Source organism: Microtus pennsylvanicus, chromosome 2 (assembly GCF_037038515.1).
Source record: "Microtus pennsylvanicus isolate mMicPen1 chromosome 2, mMicPen1.hap1, whole genome shotgun sequence".
In the NCBI taxonomy this organism is placed as follows: Eukaryota; Metazoa; Chordata; class Mammalia; order Rodentia; family Cricetidae; genus Microtus; species Microtus pennsylvanicus.
In genome coordinates, this window is record NC_134580.1 from 9,819,479 (window position 1) to 9,839,092 (window position 19,614).

Sequence of the window (19,614 nt, forward strand, 5' to 3'; positions counted from 1 at the left end):
AGGATTATCCTGCTCACCACTCCTCCCTCTGAGAGCAGTGGCAGCCCACCAGCCTTCCTACCTTCCTCAGCCTGGTGTTTGCCCATATCTCTCTACCTCAGATCAGTCTGATTTATCCTGTCTGAATTTGTCTTTGTTCCCATGCCAACTTCTTCTGCTGTCATTGACTGCTATATACTCCATTTTCTAGACCACTCAGTTAATATTTATTGAACACAAATTATAGAAGACAAGAGGACAAAATCCAGGATATCTAGACACTATCTTGGCCATCACACCTTCCCACAGTATGAGAGGAAGCTGAGGGTCACAGACTGAGTCTCTTGTCACAAACATGTTGACCCCAAACAATACTTTGTTTGACATCTTATGTACATCTGCCTTGACTCTCTATCTCCAAAGACCCAATAATGACTCATCACAGCACAGACATTCACTTTGATGCTATTGGTCTCTCTGGTGACCCTGTCCCCTTGGAGGGTTGACTACTTCTCAAGAACTCCATCTTTTCTGCTGGCACCACCACCATCCTCAACATCGTCTACATCCCCATCATCATCACCATCACTATCACTATCCAGACATTACTTCCTAGAAGACACAAGGGTGAGTTGATCCTGCTGATGCTGGGAAGAATCACCTAGAGGTCATAGGGACCCTGCTCTCAAGGAATGGGACATGGTCCCCTGCTCTGGCTTCAGTGACCACTCTGGCTTTCTCCCATCTTCAGCTCTCCAGGTTTCCTAGGTTCTCATGGCTTGTTCCTGTACTGCTCTCCATATCAGACCCTCTGTATTGCAGTCCTAGTCCCATTCTCTAGGAATTCTGGCCCCTTATTTTAGACTTCAGTTCTCATCTTCTTAAAGCACTGCATTGACCTTGCTCTGCTCAGACAGAGAAATAGAAACCACTCAACCCTCAGGTCAATAGACTTGATCATGCCTTATTTCCCTTGTAATGGTATGTTCCCCCCCCCTTGTGTTCATCCCTATACATGTCATTTCCCCTGAACTCTTAACTGCTTGGTGGAGGGGTCACTGAGGCTAGAATGACTGTAGATCCTTGTGGTGCTGCTCAAATTCACGCAACCTCTCTTCTAGATTGTTAGCCACCTCCCGTAGCGCTCCTCCTGACTTTGTCTTTGCCCCATTGTGTAAATCTATGGAGTCAGTCACAAGGTTATACACATCAAATCCAAATAGTGAAACATTACCGACTCCTTTTCCAATCCTGGCTAGTCTGGTTCCTCGGGGAATATTGTGTGGGATGAGATTCCTCAACTGCCTAGTACCTCCTCTGAACGTTGTAAAGTTCCTGATTCTGCCTGTCCCGATGACTTTAATATGATCCCTGAGGGTTTTCCAGGCACAGATTAACTCCACACCCTTACTACTAACTTTGAATGTGATCAAAGGCATGATCTTCAAAATTCTGTTCACTATGTCCATGATGGCTCCAACCAGGTGCCTGGCTTCACTTTCATCTGCCATTGTGATGGATTCTTCCACAATGCTAGTGGTGAGACCAGTCGCAGCTGATGCTGCTCCTAAACCTGCTGCTGCGAGAGCCAGAGAGGCCCCTGCTGTGAAGGGTGCCAGAACTAATCCAGCGATTGTGGCTGCGATGCTGGTGGAGCCGGACACCACATTGGAGATGGTGCAGCCCCTGTGCACCTCGTCAAGATGGTCAGCCAGAGCTCGGAGCTTCCTGATGTGTTCTTCAAGTTTCATTTTCAACTCAGGAAATTCCTTCAGAAAATTTTTTTTCTGCTGCCTCTTTTCTGTTTCATCATTTTCATCTGCGGGCTCCCGGGCTAAATGCTGCTTCAGTGCATCACGCAGGGCAGCTTCCTCCTCGCTGTGACAGAAGAGATCAAGTTCATGAATAAAACAGTTACTTTTTGAATGTTAAAGCCTTGTTCAAACCTCACTTTCATGCCACAGACCCAGCAGGAGTAACGCAGCAGAGATCTGTAATCTGCCCTCTACCTGGATCATCTGTTACAGCATAGATGTCCAGGGCCTTAGTCCATAGGGGTCAGTGTGTGAAGTCAGGACACTTGACAAAATTAGAGGCACTGATAAAATGATTTCACTCAAGGTCAAGCCAATGTCATCGCTATTGTGGTAGCCCTGTTGATGAGTGCCGCACATGGACTTAGAGCCATTACTCTTTTAGTCAGAGAACTGTGCGTGTTGTATGGAATTCCCCTTTCCCCAGAGTCTCCTCTCTGTCCCTGGTTGCCCTGAAGTCATCGGCACCCCATGCAGTATTGAGCTTGCAGGAATGCCTGTGTTTGTCTGGGAGGTCTGCAATGGACCATTCACAGGGCAAGCCAAGTGTGGATTTCTCAATCTGAATGAATTCCAAACCTAATGTCTCAAAACTCCACATCTGTCCTCATGGGACAATACACAGCGACAGCACAACTGATTATAAAGAATTACAGAAACTCCTCCATCTCCTGTACACTGTCAGCATCCAGGCAGATTCAGGTTCCATCTGTGATATACTTTACTAAATATCTGCAGGTGTTTCAAAGTGTGGAAAATGCAGGGTCTGAGATGCATCTGTTCCCAAGAATTTCCTATGAACATGCTCAACCTGAAAGATGTGGGAACTTTGGTGCCATTTCTGATATGCAGAGGAACTGGAAGCCAAAACACTGACCTCAGGAAGATCCCCCTGAGGCCTGTGTCACCGGAATTGATTTCTTACTGATGTCCATATAGAGAAACTGTGGTCCTGCCCTCCTGACAGGTGTCTCTAAGTCCCCAGCTCTCTGTGTGTACAGTATGGCTCCATGTTTGTCCCTGAGGGCAACAGTCCTGAGCAGTGTTCTCCTGGCTTCTTTTTTTTCCATAGTTAAACATTCTTTTCTTTCATTTTTTTTAAAATTTATTTATTTATTAAGGATTTCTGCCTCCTCCCCGCCACTGCCTCCCTTTTCCCTCCCCCTCCCCCGATCAAGCTCCCCTCCCTCATCTGCTCGAAGAGCAATCAGGGTTCTCTGACCTGTGGGAAGTCCAAGGACCACCCACCTCTATCCAGGTCTAGTAAGGTGAGCATCCAAACTGCCTAGGCTCCCCCAAAACCAGTACGTGCAGTAGGATCAAAAACCCACTGCCATTGTTCTTGAGTTTTCAGTATTCCTCATTGTCCGCTATGTTCAGCTAGTCCGGATTTATCCCATGCTTTTTCAGTCCCAGGCCAGCTGGCCTTGGTGAGTTCCCGATAGAACATCCCCATTGTCTCAGTGTGTGAGTGCACCCCTCGCCGTCCTGAGTTCCTTGCTCGTGCTCCCTCTCCTTCTGCTCCTGATTTGGAACTTGAGATTTCTGTCCGGTGCTCCAATGTGGGTCACTGTCTTGTCTCCTTTCATTGCCTGATGAAGGTTAATATTCATGAGGATGCCTATGTGTTTGTCTTTGGGTTCACCTTCTTATTTAGCTTCACTAGGAACATGAATTATAAGCTCAATGTCCTTTATTTATGGCTAGAAACCAAATATGAGTGAGTACATCCCATGTTCCTCTTTTTGGGTCTGGCTTACCTCACTCAGGATAGTGTTTTCTATTTCCATCCATTTGTATGCAAAATTCAAGAAGTCCTTGTTTTTTACTGCTGAGTAATACTCTAATATGTATATACTCCATAATTTCTTCATCCATTCTTCCGTTGAAGGGCATCTAGGTTGTTTCCAGGTTCTGTCTATTACAAACAATGCTGCTATGAACATAGTTGAGCATATACTTTTGTTGTATGATAGGGCCTCTCTTTGGTATATTCCCAGGAGTGGTATTGCTGGGTCCAGGGGTAGGTTGATCCCGAATTTCCTAAGAAACTGAAACACTGATTTCCAAAGTGGTTGCACAAGATTGCATTCCCACCAGCAATGGATGAGGGTACCCCTTCATCCACAGCCTCTCCAGCAAAGGCTATCATTGGAGTTTTTTATTTTAGCCATTCTGACCGGTGTAAGATGATATCTCAAAGTTGTTTTGATTTGCATTTCCCTGATCGCTAAGGACGTTGAGCATGACCTTAAGTGTCTTTTGGCCATTTGAAGTTCTTCTGTTGAGAATTCTCTGTTCAGCTCAGTGCCCCATTTTATAATTGGATTGATTAGCCTTTTACGGTCTAGTTTCTTGAGTTCTTTATATATTTTGGAGATCAGACCTTTGTCTGTTGCGGGGTTGGTGAAGATCTTCTCCCAGTAAGTGGGTTGCCTTTTTGTCTTAGTGACAGTGTCCTTTGCTTTACAGAGCTTCTCAGTCTCAGGAGGTCCCATTTATTCAATGATGCCCTTAATGTCTGTGCTGCTGGGGTTATATGTAGGAAGTGGTCTCCTGTGCCCATGTGGTGTAGAGTACTTCCCTTTTTCTCTTCTATCAGGTTCAGTGTGTTCGGACTGATATTGAGGTCTTTAATCCATTTGGACTTGAGTTTTGTGCATGGTGATAGATATGGATCTATTTTCATTCTTCTGCAGATTGACATCCAGTTTTGCCAGCACAATTTGTTGAAGATGCTCTCTTTTTTCCATTGTATACTTTTATCTCCTTTATCGAAAATGAGGTGTTCATAGGTTTGTGGGTTAAAGTCAGGGTCTTCTATTCGATTCCATTGGTCGACTTCTCGGTTTTTATGCCAATACCAAGCTGTTTTCAATACTGTAGCTCTGTAAGAGAGTTTGAAGTCAGGGATGGTAATGCCTCCAGACAATCCTTTATTGTATAAGATTGTTTTGGCTATCCTGGGTTTTTTTTGTTTTTCCATATAAAGTTGATTATTGTCTTCTCCAGATCTGTGAAGAATTTTGATGGGGATTGCATTGAATCTATAGATTGCTTTTGGTAGAATTGCCATTTTTACTATGTTGATCCTCCCAATCTAAGAGCAAGTGAGGTCCTTCCATTTTCTGGTGTCCTCTTCAATTTCTTTCTTCAAAGACTTATAGTTCTTGTCAAATAGATTCTCCTGGCTTCTTGGACCTACTTCAGGATGAAGGTTCATTCCGAGGGTGGGCTTCCAGGAGTGCACTAGTCATGTGATTTCCTGGTGTACAGTGGTCATGTGATTTTCTGGTGTGCAGTAGTCATGTGATTTTCTTGTGTGCAGTAGTTGTGTGATTTGTCACACACTCAATGCAAGACAACACTCCACACTGAGGAAAAGAAACTTGAAGCTTGAAGCTCTCTCATTTTCATCTGGTGGATGTTTCCATCGGCTCATTTTAACCCTCTGTGCTCCGTGGTCAACTGTTACTATGTGCCAACTGTCTTATATGTGCATTCTTTGTGTGGTTTTTGCAGTTTCTCAGTCCTGTTTGGATTAGAGTTGTCCTTCATTAATGGCTAGTGTCAAATATAAAAAGAAGGCTCACTGGGACTCTTTCCTCAGACTTTGTCATTTAGCTATTTTTGAGAATTTAAAATTAAACCCAAAACAAACCTTCAGAGCCACAAGAGACTTTCCAGATCCTTTTGTCTGCTATCTGCTTTCTGCAGATTACCAAATTCCTTTCCCTCCTTGACTGGATCTCACAAGGTGAGTGGCTGCCTGAGGTGACTGAGACAGGACAGCTGCTATTAGCCTTGACTCCACACTGACTCCCACCCCTCACTCACTCTTGACCAGGTCTAGTCAGAGCCCTGCAAACAGAGGTCACCATGGTAACAGATACTACAGCTACTGACAGGGTCACATTTGAACACAGCAAGGCCATGTGCAAATATACAAGGGGCCTGGAGATCACTAATAGTGACAAGCAGGCTGGACATCGACTGAAGCTGGACAAGGCAATAAGAGAAATATTGTCCTCTGAGATGGTGACATATGATCCCCTCAGACTGTCAAGTTCTGCAAACCGTCCTCCAACCACATTGCCTGTGGACTCTTGTCTCTAGCCACACATCCTTTCTGATATTCAGGGAGCGCTGTGTAGAACAGGATAGAGTCTGTAATACGACCTGAGAACTTCTAGGCACACACAGCATGTGGAGGGTGTGCCCAAACACAAAGCTGCACACACATAAAGCATGAGTTTGGGTCTGAGGAGATAAACACTCTTCTCCATCTTGATGTCCTCTGCTAGGCCTCTTCTCTGTGCCTCCAATTCCTCCATCCTTTCATCCCTGCTGTCCTTGCTTTCTTCCAACACATCCATTCTACGGTCACTCTAAGTCTTTCCTGGACCCTGGCTGAGACCCTGGTCCTGGTCTCTCTGTGCTTTGGGAAAGGGTGCTGGCACTTGGTTTCCCATCCCTGACCTGCTGCTTATCCCAGGCTATCATCATGTCCTATCAGCCTGCACTTTTATTCCTACTGAACATAGCTGAGGCTCCAGATCTCAGTAAGGACAGTCAGGGTCAACCCAGCTCTGTGCAGCTGCACTGTGGGCTCTCGGCCTCCTCAGCCCAGAGGAGGATCCTACTTTTGTCACAGCTCTTCACATGGGAGGAAAGTGACTGAGACAGAACCTGGGGACACAGCTAACCATGTTTACGTTTTTCTCAATTGTCTCACAATAAGATCTTGATTCCTCAGTCCTACAGGAGACTCCTGGCCCTGGCCTCTTCCCATGTCTAAAGTATCTCTCAGTGATCACTTTCAGGGGCACCCACTGTGCACTGGTCACATGCTGAGAGCTGCACGCACATGATCTTATTTCCTCACATTGCAGTCTCATGGTGGTGACGCTCAGGAAGTGCTAACTAACTTGCCAAGGTCACAGAACTAGTAGATGGCAGAATCAGTCCTGACACCTTGAGCAACATCTTCAGTCAACCTGAGGAGATGTCCACCAGGGATAAAATAGTGGAAACATCCCTCCTGGATTGTTGAGAAGGAATATTGACAACCCCATCCCTGGGACTCCGTAGAGTGGGTATGCCTGCCCAGAAAGCCCTCATCCTCATGGTCTGTTGGGTAGTGCTGGGTGCACCATGCAGGTAACCTTGACAACTCTGCTGCCTCCACAAACGCCTTCCAGGTGTTATCGTCAGTTATCAACAGCTTCAAGTCATCTCTGCACAGTTTGTTCGTGATGATGGTAGTTATATTGTCCACGATGTTTAACAACACTATATACCAAAAAAAAAAGGGTGAGGTTAGAGGGGAGCATGGAAGAGGTTAAATGGCAAGAAGCAGGAGGGGTGAGACGCCATGTTCCCGAGCATTTGTCTTAGGATTCTAATGGGGTCTCCTGGGTTGTATATTCAATTATGTTCCCTAAATTCATGTGTAAAAGCTCTTAGGCTCAACAACTGTGCTGGGATACAGAACCTTTAAGGAAGTAAAGTAATGAAGACCAAATGATGCTCTAAATATAGAGCGCTCCTCAGTGGGAGTGGTGTCCTTGTGACAGTGAGATACCCGAGGTCTGTTCTCTGTCATCTCTCTGTCATTTCATTATCTATCATATGTTCACACGGTTGTCTCTGTGTCCACCCACCTCTCTGTCTATGTCTATGCATACAGAGGAGACACCATGTACACATGTAGTGACCCTTCTGCCTCTGCACAGCAAGAAGAGGATGTTTATTGGGACCAAATTTCCACATATTCTTTATAGATATGGGCTTCCATTGCAGAGGGAATTGACCGACCTTTTGTCCTTTTGTTGAATTCCTTTTTGTGCTCACCACCAGTTTCTAACACGTCAAAAACTGTGGTACCCGCTCCTTCAGTTGTGACTTTCAAGCCAAGTAGGTTCTCTATTTGCTCATTGTGTCAATAGCAGAATTTTAAAAAATATGGAATTAACATCAGTGTCTATTGAACATGGAGTGACTCGGATTGTTTCCTGACGTAGGGAGCTCTGACACCATGGAGCATGCATTCCTCACTACTTGACTCTTGCATCTTTCATGACTCCACAGCCAGTACCCACAAACAGTATTGCTAGGTTTGGCTGTCAGCTTGGGATGGACCCTTGCCCATTCAACCACATTAGCAGCATCTTTGAACATTGAAGCAATGGCTTTCCAGGACCAAGAAAGCTCTGGGCTTTCTCCATCCTTAAGCTGGAGACTAGCTGGCATCCTCCCACTGTTCCACCACAGGGCAGGAGCCTCCAGTTAGTCTCCCAATCTCATTGACAGTCATAGCTACTCGGTGACATTGAGCCTCTTAGTGCTCCTTTTGTCTCCAGTGCAAAATTTCCAAACGTTTGTCATTTTTTACTGCCCCACCTGCTCTTTCACTGTAGATCTGTGTAAGGAGTCACCATTCCACAGACTCAATATTATGATGCCTTGACCTTTCCCCCAACAAGAAAATTAGTTCATTGTTTTTAATTTAGCCTTTTGTAAATTCTCAGAATATGGATAGAATATACTTAGGTTCTTTGTCAAAATGTCATAGGAATGACTTCTGTCCCAGTTGTCAATAAAGTCCTTGCATCCCTCTGAAATAGCATGAGCCAGAATCCCCACTTCTGCATTGCTCTCAGCACGACTGTCTTCCACGATCTTGCCAAACTGACCCATTGGGCTCTGCTTACAGTATTCAACTGCATGTCTAGTCCAATGTTCCAAAGTCTCCCACATTCCTCACATATAATATCAATCAATACAGCAAATATTTACTGTATATATCACACATTTACATGTTTGTGAGTGTGTCTGTGTGTGTGCACAGATAAAAGGAAAGAGAGAAAGAAAGATAGATATAGATAGGTAGATAGATAGATCAATAGATTGATCGATCAATAGGTAGACAGAGAGGTGGTGGTGGAGAGTTTTTCACGGCATGGGCTCATTCTCTGGTGCCAACACTGTACTGTTACTTTTCTGTTACTGAGATAAAGCACTATGACACAAATGCACGAATGAAGATCCATTTGGCCTCCAGCTCCACAGGGTTAGATGTCCAGAGTGGCAGTGAAGGGACAGAAGCCGGTGCTGGAAACCGAGAGATCTTCTATACCTAAGATGCATAGAATGTACTGGAAGGGGCAAAGGTTAAAAACTCTATTTTATTTTATTTTGTTCATTTTTGAGACAGTGTCTCACTATGTAACACTGGCTGACCTGGAACTTGATGGGGAATCTCAACCAATCACCTTGTTTGGGGGGAGTGTTTGCCCGGGGCCCCAAATAGCCTATAAAACCATCCATGTGTGCCTGTTTGCCCCTTTTTTTACTGCTCGTCGCTGGAACCCTGGTTTCGTAAGCTGTCCTCTTCTTCCTCTTAATAAAGGTGATATTAAAGCTAGCCTGGTTAATTCTATTTGCGGGTTGTTTACGCCCCTAAAGGAACTCACTGTGTAGAGCAGTTTGACATCAACTCACAGAGACCCACCTACCTCAGACTCCCTAGTGTTGAGATTAAGACTTGAATTTTACAGTCAGCTGAGCTATAAACTCTAAAGGCACACACACAGGGATAAACTTCCTCCAGTAAGGCTCCATGTGCCATGAGTTCCATAACCTCCCCAAATGGCAACACCAACTGGAGACCAAGTATTCAAATCCATGAGCCTCGGGGGAATCTTTTAGTAAGAACAGGCAGCACACTCATACACACAATCACCACACATAGGTGGACCACTAAGACCAAAGGGACCGGATGTGGATAAGTAATAGGTGCAGTATTTTTCCTGTTTTGGAGTCTTTGTGAACTGGAGGCAGTCAGAGAGGTGGAACTTAGCTACCTGACATAGTCACGAGGGCGTCTGGGTCCTCAGCACCAGCTCTGGGATTTCAGGTAGGTTTTCCTTACAGCTCTTCACGTGTCCAGGCTGGGGGGAGGAGAAAGAAACACCAGTAAGAAGTGTAAGATGCAATGGGACAGCTGAGTGAAGTCAGGAGGGAGGGGCCAGAGGCCCAGTGGGTCCACCAGAGTGGGAGTAAAGGACCAAAGGACTGACATCCAGAGTACTTCTCAACCAGTAGGCTCTGCACTGCTGCTTACAGATGCCAGTCATCTGGTCTACCTTGTCCTCTCATCTTGGCCTTGCCAGAGCCCTCTTATCCTGCCAGTGTCCAAGGGGGATGTCACCAAGTAAGGACATAGCAATGAAGAAAAGCAATATGCAATCTACACATAGGAGAAATGGGAAGGGATGGTCTGCCAAATATTTGGTGGGAACACATGTGAATTAATGTTAATGGAAAAGATTTATTGTATGTTTGTGATACACAAGGCTCCTCATACACACCTCATTAGAGGACCACCATCCTCCGTGAGATGGGGACTCCTGTGAACCCCATTTTACAGTGGAGGGAATATCATAAGAGTTTGTTGACATCTCTCAATATTTCACAATAATACTGGACCAGGGATTTGACCCCAAGTTGTTCTGATGGCACCCCATCATTTAGGTATGATTCTCTACTCTCTAAGGCACACAGCATCTCCTCCCCTCCCTATGTGACTGTGAGGGCCTTCTCACCTATATCAGGGCCTCTGTTCTTGAATGGTTAAATTTACAGATGCCACAGTGATCTCCCAAAGTTCATACCCTCCTTGTTCTGCAGGATCCTGTATCCTACCATGCCTGGAGTCCTATTAGTCCCTGCCCCTGAAAGGGCCCATGCAGTCCTCTGCTTTCTTCTCTAAACGTTCACCCTTAGGCAGCTCCTAATCATCGTGTGAAATGAACACTCTCTTGAAAAAAAATTTTTGCACTGCAGATTGATTCCTGTAAGATGTTTCTAGAAGAAAAATGACTGGATCACAGAGCTTCAACATTTAACTTTTTCATAGCCTGAGGCTCAATGTTGCATCAACAATGTGTGAGAAGCCACTTTCCCTTGGGCAGTGCACAAGGGTGGACATTCTCCCTAGACTACTAGTGGACAGTAGCCTGAAATAGCAGATCTGATTGCACAGGGGTTAGGCAAAGTTCTGGGGAGGCTGAGGCAAGGTGGCTGCTGGCAGTTTGAGGACAGCTGAGGCTTCACACGGAGACCTTAGTTTTTTGTTTTGATTTTTTGAGACAGGGTTTCTCCATAGCTTTTGAGACCTTAGTTTTAATTAACAACAAACACCAATGGTGTCTGGGGCTAGGGCTACTTTTTGGTGGTGGAACCCCTCAGTGTGTATGAGACTCTGGGCATCATCCCTAGTGCTACAAATGGATACGATAAATAGCTCCTATCTGCAGGTTTGTCCAGACCCTCCCAGCCCTGGGTAACCTATAACTAAGGGCACTTCTCCACATTACACTTGCCACCTGCCCCACCCCAATTCCTCCTCCAGGACCAGTGGATTTGGCATGATCCTTGTTGCAGCCCTGTGCTGCGAAGCAGAACAAACTATGCAGCCTTCTCTCTAGGGCTCAGCAAGGGTTCCACAAGCACTCCATATCTAAAGCAAGGGGACAGCAGAGAGTGTCCCTGGAGATACTGTGGGGCCAGAGCAGCTCATATTGTCCAAATTATGAAGGAAGAACTGACTGTTGAACCATAAGGAAGATGACCATCAAACCAGGAAACACAAGCACCAGGAAGTGCTCTGCTTCCCTGGGACAGAACAATGAGAAATGATAGCCAGAAAGTAGGTAACCATAGAGACCCACGGGACAGAGGTGAGACGCATGGCTTACTTATTTAGCTAGGTCTGACCCCTGAGTGTGCATGTGTCACAGGTCTGCTCCATTTTCCTTTTTTTTTTGGTAATAGGGTCTCACTATGTAGCCTCCAGTACCCTGCAACTCAATGTATAGATGAGGCTGGCCTTGAACTCAAAGCCCCTACCTCCTAAATGCTGGATTAAAAGTACGTACCTCTCATGCCCAGCTGTCTGTCTTATTTACTCAAATACACAGGACAGAGCCTGCCATTCCCCATCCCGCACAGGCTGAGCAGAGAACAGGTGAGGCCCAGAGGACACAAGGCTGCCATCCACTGCTCAGCCTCCTTTCCAGGATCCTGGTCAAGCCACTCTCCACTGAGTGTGTCTCCTGCAGCCTTAGTTTACACTCAGAGACTGCCATAGATTAGGGTCTCAGAGAAAGGTTGGGTGAGAGATCTCCCATTCCCCCCAGCAACCAGAAAGGGCTCCTTGTATCTCAGAAGGCAGCCTTTGCCCCCATGAGCTTTAGAACCAGCCCTCCAGAGACAGCTTAATTACCAGTCCCCTAAGATGGGCAGGCTTAGGTCCCTGCCCTTCTCTATCTTTTTGTTTCCTCCATTTCACAATGGAGTGGGCACCCACACCAGACACCTTTCTTCTGCAGTTCCCTGTCATGCCCCAAACATTCTGTTATCCAAGGGGAACCCTTGAAGATCAGTGATCCCATTTGATGCGTTCCCCAACCTCTTGGGCTTAGGAAGAACAGTCAGAACCGACTCGGATGTAATTACAGATTCACTGCCCTTGAGTGCATCTGTAAAATGGTCCATCACATCCTCTAGAGCTGCAGTGAAGATGAGCACTGAGGGAACTGCACACCTTCCCATACTTACCGAGGAGTCTTGATCTCCCAAGCTGAGCAGGACTCAGGTTTCAGCAGCATGGGTGCCTCTGCCTGTGCCTGTGATTATCGGACAAAGGTCAGAGCTCAAGGAAGGGTGAAAACCTCCTCTTCTGTGCAGCTCAGAAACAAGGGAAACTTCAGACACAGCTTTTGAGCTCCACCCTCACTGCACTTCCGTGTCCACCCTCTCACAGGAACAACCTCAGGCTTTCTAGATTCTTCTCTGCCCACCCATGCTGTTTGTAGGTTTTCCATGGTCTTTAAGAAAATAGAGTAGACCCAGGCTAGCTGGCCTGAGCATGGGATAAATCCGGACTCGCTGAACATAGCGGACAATGAGGAATACTGAGAACTCAAGAACAATGGCAGTGGGTTTTTGATCCTATTGCAAGTACTGGCTTTGGGGGAGCTTAGGCAGTTTGGATGCTCACCTTACTAGACCTGGATAGAGGTGGGCGGTCCTTGGGCTTCCCACAGGTCAGGGAACCCTGATTGCTCTTCGAGCAGATGAGGGAGGGTGACTTGATCTGAGGAGGGGGAGGGAAATGGGAGGCGGTTGCAGGGAGGAGGCAGAAATCCTTAATAAATAAATAAATTAAAAAAATAAAATAAAGCAAACTCTAAAAAAAAGGAAAATAGAGTAGGAGACAGCTCTCTGTCTCTCTCCCCTTCTTTCCCTCTTTCCCTCCCTTTCTCTTTCCTTCCCTCCTTCCACTTCTCCCTCCCTTCCTCCCTCTCAATTCTCCTTACCCACCCAATACCCTCTTCTTAAATAAAACTTTATACCAGGTTCAAAAACAAAACAAAACAAACAAACAAAAGAAAATAGAGTATGCCACCAGAGTAGGTCGTATGGCCCCTTCATTGCCTACGATCATTTGCATTTCAGATATTTACACTATGATTCATGATAGTTACAACATTCCAGATATGAAGTTGTAATGAAAGTCATTTTAGGGTTGGGGATTACTGCAGCAGGAGGAACTGATTAAAAGGTGGCAGTCTTGGAAAGTTGAGAATCACTGCACTAGAGGATTAGGAACCTACCACACATCACTCTCCACAGCTCCTGGGTTCTGACCAGCCTGTTCTCTCCGAGCCCCTCCTCTCTCTGAGCCCCTCCTTGCCCCTCATGCAGTCCTGGGCTCTGGAGTGGATGGAGCTGATGCTGTTGAACATGGTGCTTGGAATCCAACTTTGCTTAGAACCATACTACATTGCTTCCTCCATTAGTTCCCAGCATCCTCCACGACAGAGAACACTACCTCATGTCTTGCTCTCATGGCATCCTTCATGGACAGACCAAGATCCTCTGCTCTGTCAGAGACCCGCAGCTGGAAGGCTATGAGACATCTCTGACTTGTCCCAGGAGAAGGGAGTAAGAGGACCTGAACACCAGGAGCCAACAAACTCTCTCTTTTCGAGCTATTTTATCACAGACAAATGTCCCTGGGGCTGGATGGCCACGTCCTCACAGCTTGAAAAAGGGAGAGCAGGTGACTACTCAGGACCCATACACTACAGTTAGCAACACGTTCATTTCACCATTTGGAGTTTTCCGATCATTCTGTAAGATGCAAATCTTTCTCCATTTTACAAATCAGTGTGTAATTATCACATGCTCTATGGGGCTGTGCTGTAATTTTGCAGGTGGGGAGACTGGAGTGAGAACCGAGCTCACAGCTTTCATTCCATATCTCAAAGAAGACTGAGCCATGAGTCAAGCCAAGATGGAGCCTTAGACATGATGCACTCTTTAGAGAGTTATTTTTTTCATTAAAAATTTTTTCTTGGCCCCTAATTCTGGTGGATACTCACTGCTCAGTTTCAAGACATACCAGTCAGAAGAACAGGTGAGTGACCCATCTTCCAGCTGAACTGTCTCACTCCTGAGATTTGGCTCCCAGAGACCAATCCCACTCTCCCACCCAGTCCTGCCCCACCCCTGCTCCCTCCTGCATCTGTGCTCCTCCTCCTGCTCAGGTGACTCCAACTGTCACCAGCATCAGTCCAAGCTGGTAAAAGAAAACAGGTGCAGGCCACACCAGTGAGTAGAACTGGGGCAGGCCACATCAGCTAGAAAAACAGGCGAACTTGGGCAGACTGCCTGCTGGACCAGACACCACAGCTGCCACCAGAACCACACACAGGCAGGCCTGCAGCAGACCTCCTCCACTGACTCAGGGCCACCAACCTTCACTCCCTTTCTCATCACTGTATCCCACCTTCCAATGTAGGCAAAGACTTCCTGCTGCACCAAAGCCAAGCCAGCTGCCACAAGTCCAGCCCCCAACTTAGACAGAGACTCCCTACTAGATCAGAGGTCATGTCAGTTGCCAGATATCCAGGTCACAAAGTCCGGGAGACCAAAGAGGAAACAGAAACCAAAGAATAAAACACCCTTCCAATAAAGATAAACTCAGAAATCATAGACATATAATCATCCAAACCCAAGTGCCTAGATACCAGTGTAAGAACACAATGGAGAGCAGCCAGGGAAATATAGCACCACGAGAGCCCAGTTAGACGACAACAACAAGACCAGAATGTTCCAACATAGCTGGAGCACAGGAAAATGGCCTTAAAACCAACTTCATGAACATGATACAGGCCCTTAAAGAAGAAATAGAAAATTCCCTTGAAGAAACTAGGAACGAGGTGGTTCTAGCACAGGCCAGGCAGGCATCACCAGGATGAGCAAGCATGTCATAGGAGATGGGAGAGGAAGAGAAGCAGAGTGGTGTGCACTGTGAAGAGAGTCAGAACTGGAGACACGCAGGAGTGAGAACAGCCTGATGTGAGAGGCCTGTTCTGCCACCTCGGACCACGGCAATATTGCATCTGTTCTGCCCCCAAGGGCCATGTCTGCAGCACAGGTATGTGTCGAGGTCTGTGGCACAGTGGTGCCAGCAGTGATATGGGTGCAGGAGAGATGGCTCTGCCCCTCTCTTGGGCACTGCAGGAGAGCTGGCCCTGGTGGCATGCGGGTGAGAGAGCTGGTCCACTGAACAACTCAGCTAATAGACTGGTCCAGACCCAGGCCTTGTAAAATGGCATACCCCAATACCTAACCAGTCGATGAACTGCTGGAGCACATGAAGGAACTGGTCCTGTAGAACCATAGCCTCAGGATCTCCAGAACTCAGAGCAATAGCAGGATATTCCAGGAGTCTCACTGAGGGGCCACTATCAATGGTGTGGCAGAATCCAGAGGCCTCAAATACAAAAACAAAACATAACAACAAAAACAACAACATTAACAAACACACAAAAATAAAAACAAAAACAGAGCAACAAAAACCCTAATGGCTCATTGCAAAGAACATTTGCAAGTAAAGCCTCTTGGCAAATGTGTGTACTGTGTGACACACCGTAACACACCAGTGATGTGTGATTCCCCTCTGCATCCTGTGAATACCATTGGTTCGTGAATAAAGAAGAGGCTTTGGCCTGTGATAGGGCAGAATAGAGCTAGGTGGGAAAACTAAACTGAATGGTGGGAGAAAGAAGGCGGAGTCAGAGAGGAGTCATGTAGCTGTCACCGGGGACAAAACCCTGTGCTGGAGCCTGAGGAAACTTTGCTGGGAGGACACGACCTTGTGTGATGCACAGATTAATGCAGATGGGTTAGTTGTTTTTTAAGACTTTTTTTGGGGGGGGTTCAAGCTAAAGATCAGGAAAGCAAAGCATCCAAGCCAGTAGAGAGCTCTTGCCTCTATGAAATCTTCAGACTGAAAAGAGAGCAAATTCCTGTCTCATCCTGGCTTATATGCTTCTTTAGTGCTGGGATTAAAGTTGTGCACCACCGCCCGGCCTCTGTGGCTTAGTAGTGTGGTTACTGGGGTTAAAGGTGTGTGCCACAACCGCCTGGCTTGTGGGGCTGACTAGTGTGGCTAGCTTTGCACTCCGATCTTCAGGCAAGCTTTATTTACTAAAACACAAGAAAACTATCAGTATAGACTTGATATGTTCTATTATGTTCTGAAGTTCCAAGGCAGTCATGGCCCTCAACCTGTGAGATTTGATCCTTCTTCCAGGTGAATAAGATTTTATTTATTTATTATGAGTACAACATTCTGCCTCCATGTATGCCCACATGTCAGAAGAGGGCGCCAGATCTCATTACAGATGGTTGTGAGCCACCATGTGGTTGCTGGGAATTGAACTCAGGACCTGTGGAAGAGCAGCCAGTGCTCTTAACCACTGAGCCATCTCTCCAGCCCCAGATGGGTTAGTTTAAGATATAAGAGTAAGCCAAAAATTCATTTAAGCCATTGGCCAAAAAATGTTACAAATAATATAATTTCTGAGTGATTATTTCAGGGCTGAGCAACAGGGAACAAACTAACCACTTCCAACTACACACCACAGCTTCCGCGGCAAGACTTTCTTCTAATTTTTAATGTTTATTTTCTAGATTTTTTTAGGAGAGGGGAGGTTGCAAGACTAGAGAGTAGACATGGAAGGACTGGCAAAGATTTGGGATTGGTGTTCATGATGTGAAACTCACAAAGAATCAAAAACTCGTGGGTAAAAAAAGGAAATCAGGGGAAAGACAAACAAAATTGGAGCAAATAAACAAATCCATTAAATAATGCCAAGACAGTCACGAAAACGCAAACAGGTAAGGCAAAGAGATCAAGACCTGGAAATGGAAATAGAAACAAACAAAAAAAACCCCCACAAACTTAGAAGATCTTGTTTATTTCCCTTTCCCAGGGGGATCCAAGTATGTTTCTTTTAGAGTTCTCCTTGCTACCTTGCTGAAACCTCTCTGAGGACTGGATGGGGGATGGGATGGAAAGGAAGGTGGAGGGAACTGGAGGAGGGGAGGGAATGGAAACTGGGACTGGTATGTAAAATTTCAATTAAATAATAAAAAAATAAAAAAACACAAACAGGGAATTCTGGAAATGGAAATCTAGTAAGTGAACAGGAGCTACAGACACAAGTATCACCAACAGAATACAAGAGATAGAAGAAAGAATCTCAGGGGTAGAAGATGCAATAGAGGCAATAGATACATTGGTGAAAGAAAATGTATAATCTGAAAAATTCCTAAAACAGTACTATCTCGAAATGTGGAATACCGTGAAAACCCAAAGCCAAAGAGTAATAGAAATAGAAGAAGCAGAAGAATCCCAGATCAAAGGCTCAGAAAATATTTTCAACAAAATTACAGAAGTAAAATGTTCAAACCTAAAGGAAGACATTCCTATAAAGGTGAGAGAAGCTTAAATAACACTAAATAGACTAGACCAGAAAAGAAAGTCCCATGACACATGATAATCAAAAGTTTAACATACAAAACAAAAAAAGACAATCAAGGGCTACAAGGGAAGAGGACCAAGTCATATATAAAGGCAAATCCATTAGAATTACAGCTGACTTCTCAATGGAGACTTAGAAACCAGAAGGACCTGAATGTCCTACAGACTCTAAGAGACCGCAGATGTCAGTCGAGACTACCATACCCAGCAAAACTTTCTATTGCCAGAGATGGACATAACAACTTAATTTATGAGAAAGTCAAATTGAAACAATATCTTTCCAGAAATGCAGAAGGTACTAAAAGGAAAATTCCAAGGGAAAGCAGTTAACTAAACTCACAAAAAACACAAAGAATACATAATCTCACACCACAACACAAAAGCCCAAAGAAGACACACACACACACACACACACACACACACACACACACACACAAAATGAGCACCACCACCAAAATAACAGGAGTTAACAAACATTGGTCATTAATATATCTCAATATCAATGGACTCAATTCCCCAATAAAAAGACACAGGCTAACAGAACGAGTATGATTACAAGATCCATCCTTCTGCTGCATACAAGAAACACATTTCAATATCAGTGATAGACATTACCTCAGAGCAAAGAGCTGGAAAGAGATTTTCAAAGCAACTGGACCCAAGAAGCAAGCTGCTGTACCAATTCTACTATCTAACAAAATAGACTTTAAACCAAAGTTAATCAAAGAAGATGATGAAGGACTTTTCATATTCATCAAAGGAAAAATTCACCAAGATGACATTTCAATCCTTAATATTTATACCCTGAATGAAAGGTAACCTCCATATTTGCAAAAGAATTATTACTCAGTCTTTATTCACACATAAACCTCACTTAATGGGAGACTCCAATATTCCACTCTCAGCAAAGAACAGATAATCCAGACAAAACTAAACAGAGAAATAATGGAGCTAAGAGATGTTATGATCCAAATGGACCCAACAGATATCTACAGAATATTTCACCCAAACACATAAGAATATTCTTCTCAGCACCTCACAGAATATTCTCCAAAACTGGCCACATTCTTGGTTACAAAGCAAGTCTCAACAGTTACAAGAAAACTGAAATAACCCCCGGTAGCCTATCAGACCACAGTGGTTTAAAGCTGTATTTTAACAACAGCAGAAAGTCTACAAACTCATAGAATTTGAACAACTCTCTACGGAATGACTGATGGTTAAAGAAAGAGAAAAAGAAGTTAAAAGACTTCCTAGATTCCAAGAAAATGAATGTACAATACCCTAAACTTATAAGACACATGAAAGCGGTGCTAATAGGAAAGTTCATAGCACTAAGTATATGGAAATTAGAGAGATTTCATACCAGCAATGTAACAGAACACCTGAAAGCTCTAGAACAAAAGAAGCAAACAAACCAAGAAGAGTAGCCAGTGGCAGGAAATAAACTGAAAGCTGAAATCAATAAAATAGAAACAGAGATGAATACAAAGAAAGATTGGTTCTTTGAGAAAATCAACAGGATTTGATCAAGTAGACAAACCCTTATCCAAAATAACTGAAGGACGCAGAAAGAACACCCAAACCAACAAAGTGAGAAAAGGGGGTACAACAATAGACATTGTAGAAACACAAAGAATCATTACCTCATGCTTCAAAAGCTGTACTCCACAAAACTGAAAAATCTGAAATAAACGGACAATTTTATCAATAGATACCACTTACCAAAGTTAAGTCAAGATCAGGTAAACCCTTTAAAAAGATCTATAACCCCAAAGAAACAGTAGCCATCATTAAAATCCCTCAAACCCCCAAAACCCAAGGCTACATGGTGTTAGTGAAGAATTCTACCAGCCTTTCAAAGAAGAGCTAATACCAATATTTCTTAAATCACTCCACAAAACAGAAACAGAAGGA

The 19,614-nt window shown here is 44.8% G+C and overlaps 1 protein-coding gene across 1 annotated transcript; it reads right to left on the reverse strand.

Annotated features, from left to right (window-relative positions):
* Window positions 1–203: 203 nt before the first annotated feature.
* LOC142842914 (apolipoprotein L4-like) lies at window positions 204–12,496 on the reverse strand. The gene is made up of 4 exons (XM_075959457.1): window positions 12,417–12,496; window positions 9,659–9,745; window positions 6,791–7,085; window positions 204–1,896 (listed from the first exon to the last, which is right to left on the reverse strand). Exons 2-4 carry the CDS (start codon window positions 9,663–9,665, stop codon window positions 1,044–1,046), a joined length of 1,155 nt encoding a protein of 384 aa, XP_075815572.1. The 5' UTR covers window positions 9,666–9,745; window positions 12,417–12,496; the 3' UTR covers window positions 204–1,043.
* Window positions 12,497–19,614: the final 7,118 nt, after the last annotated feature.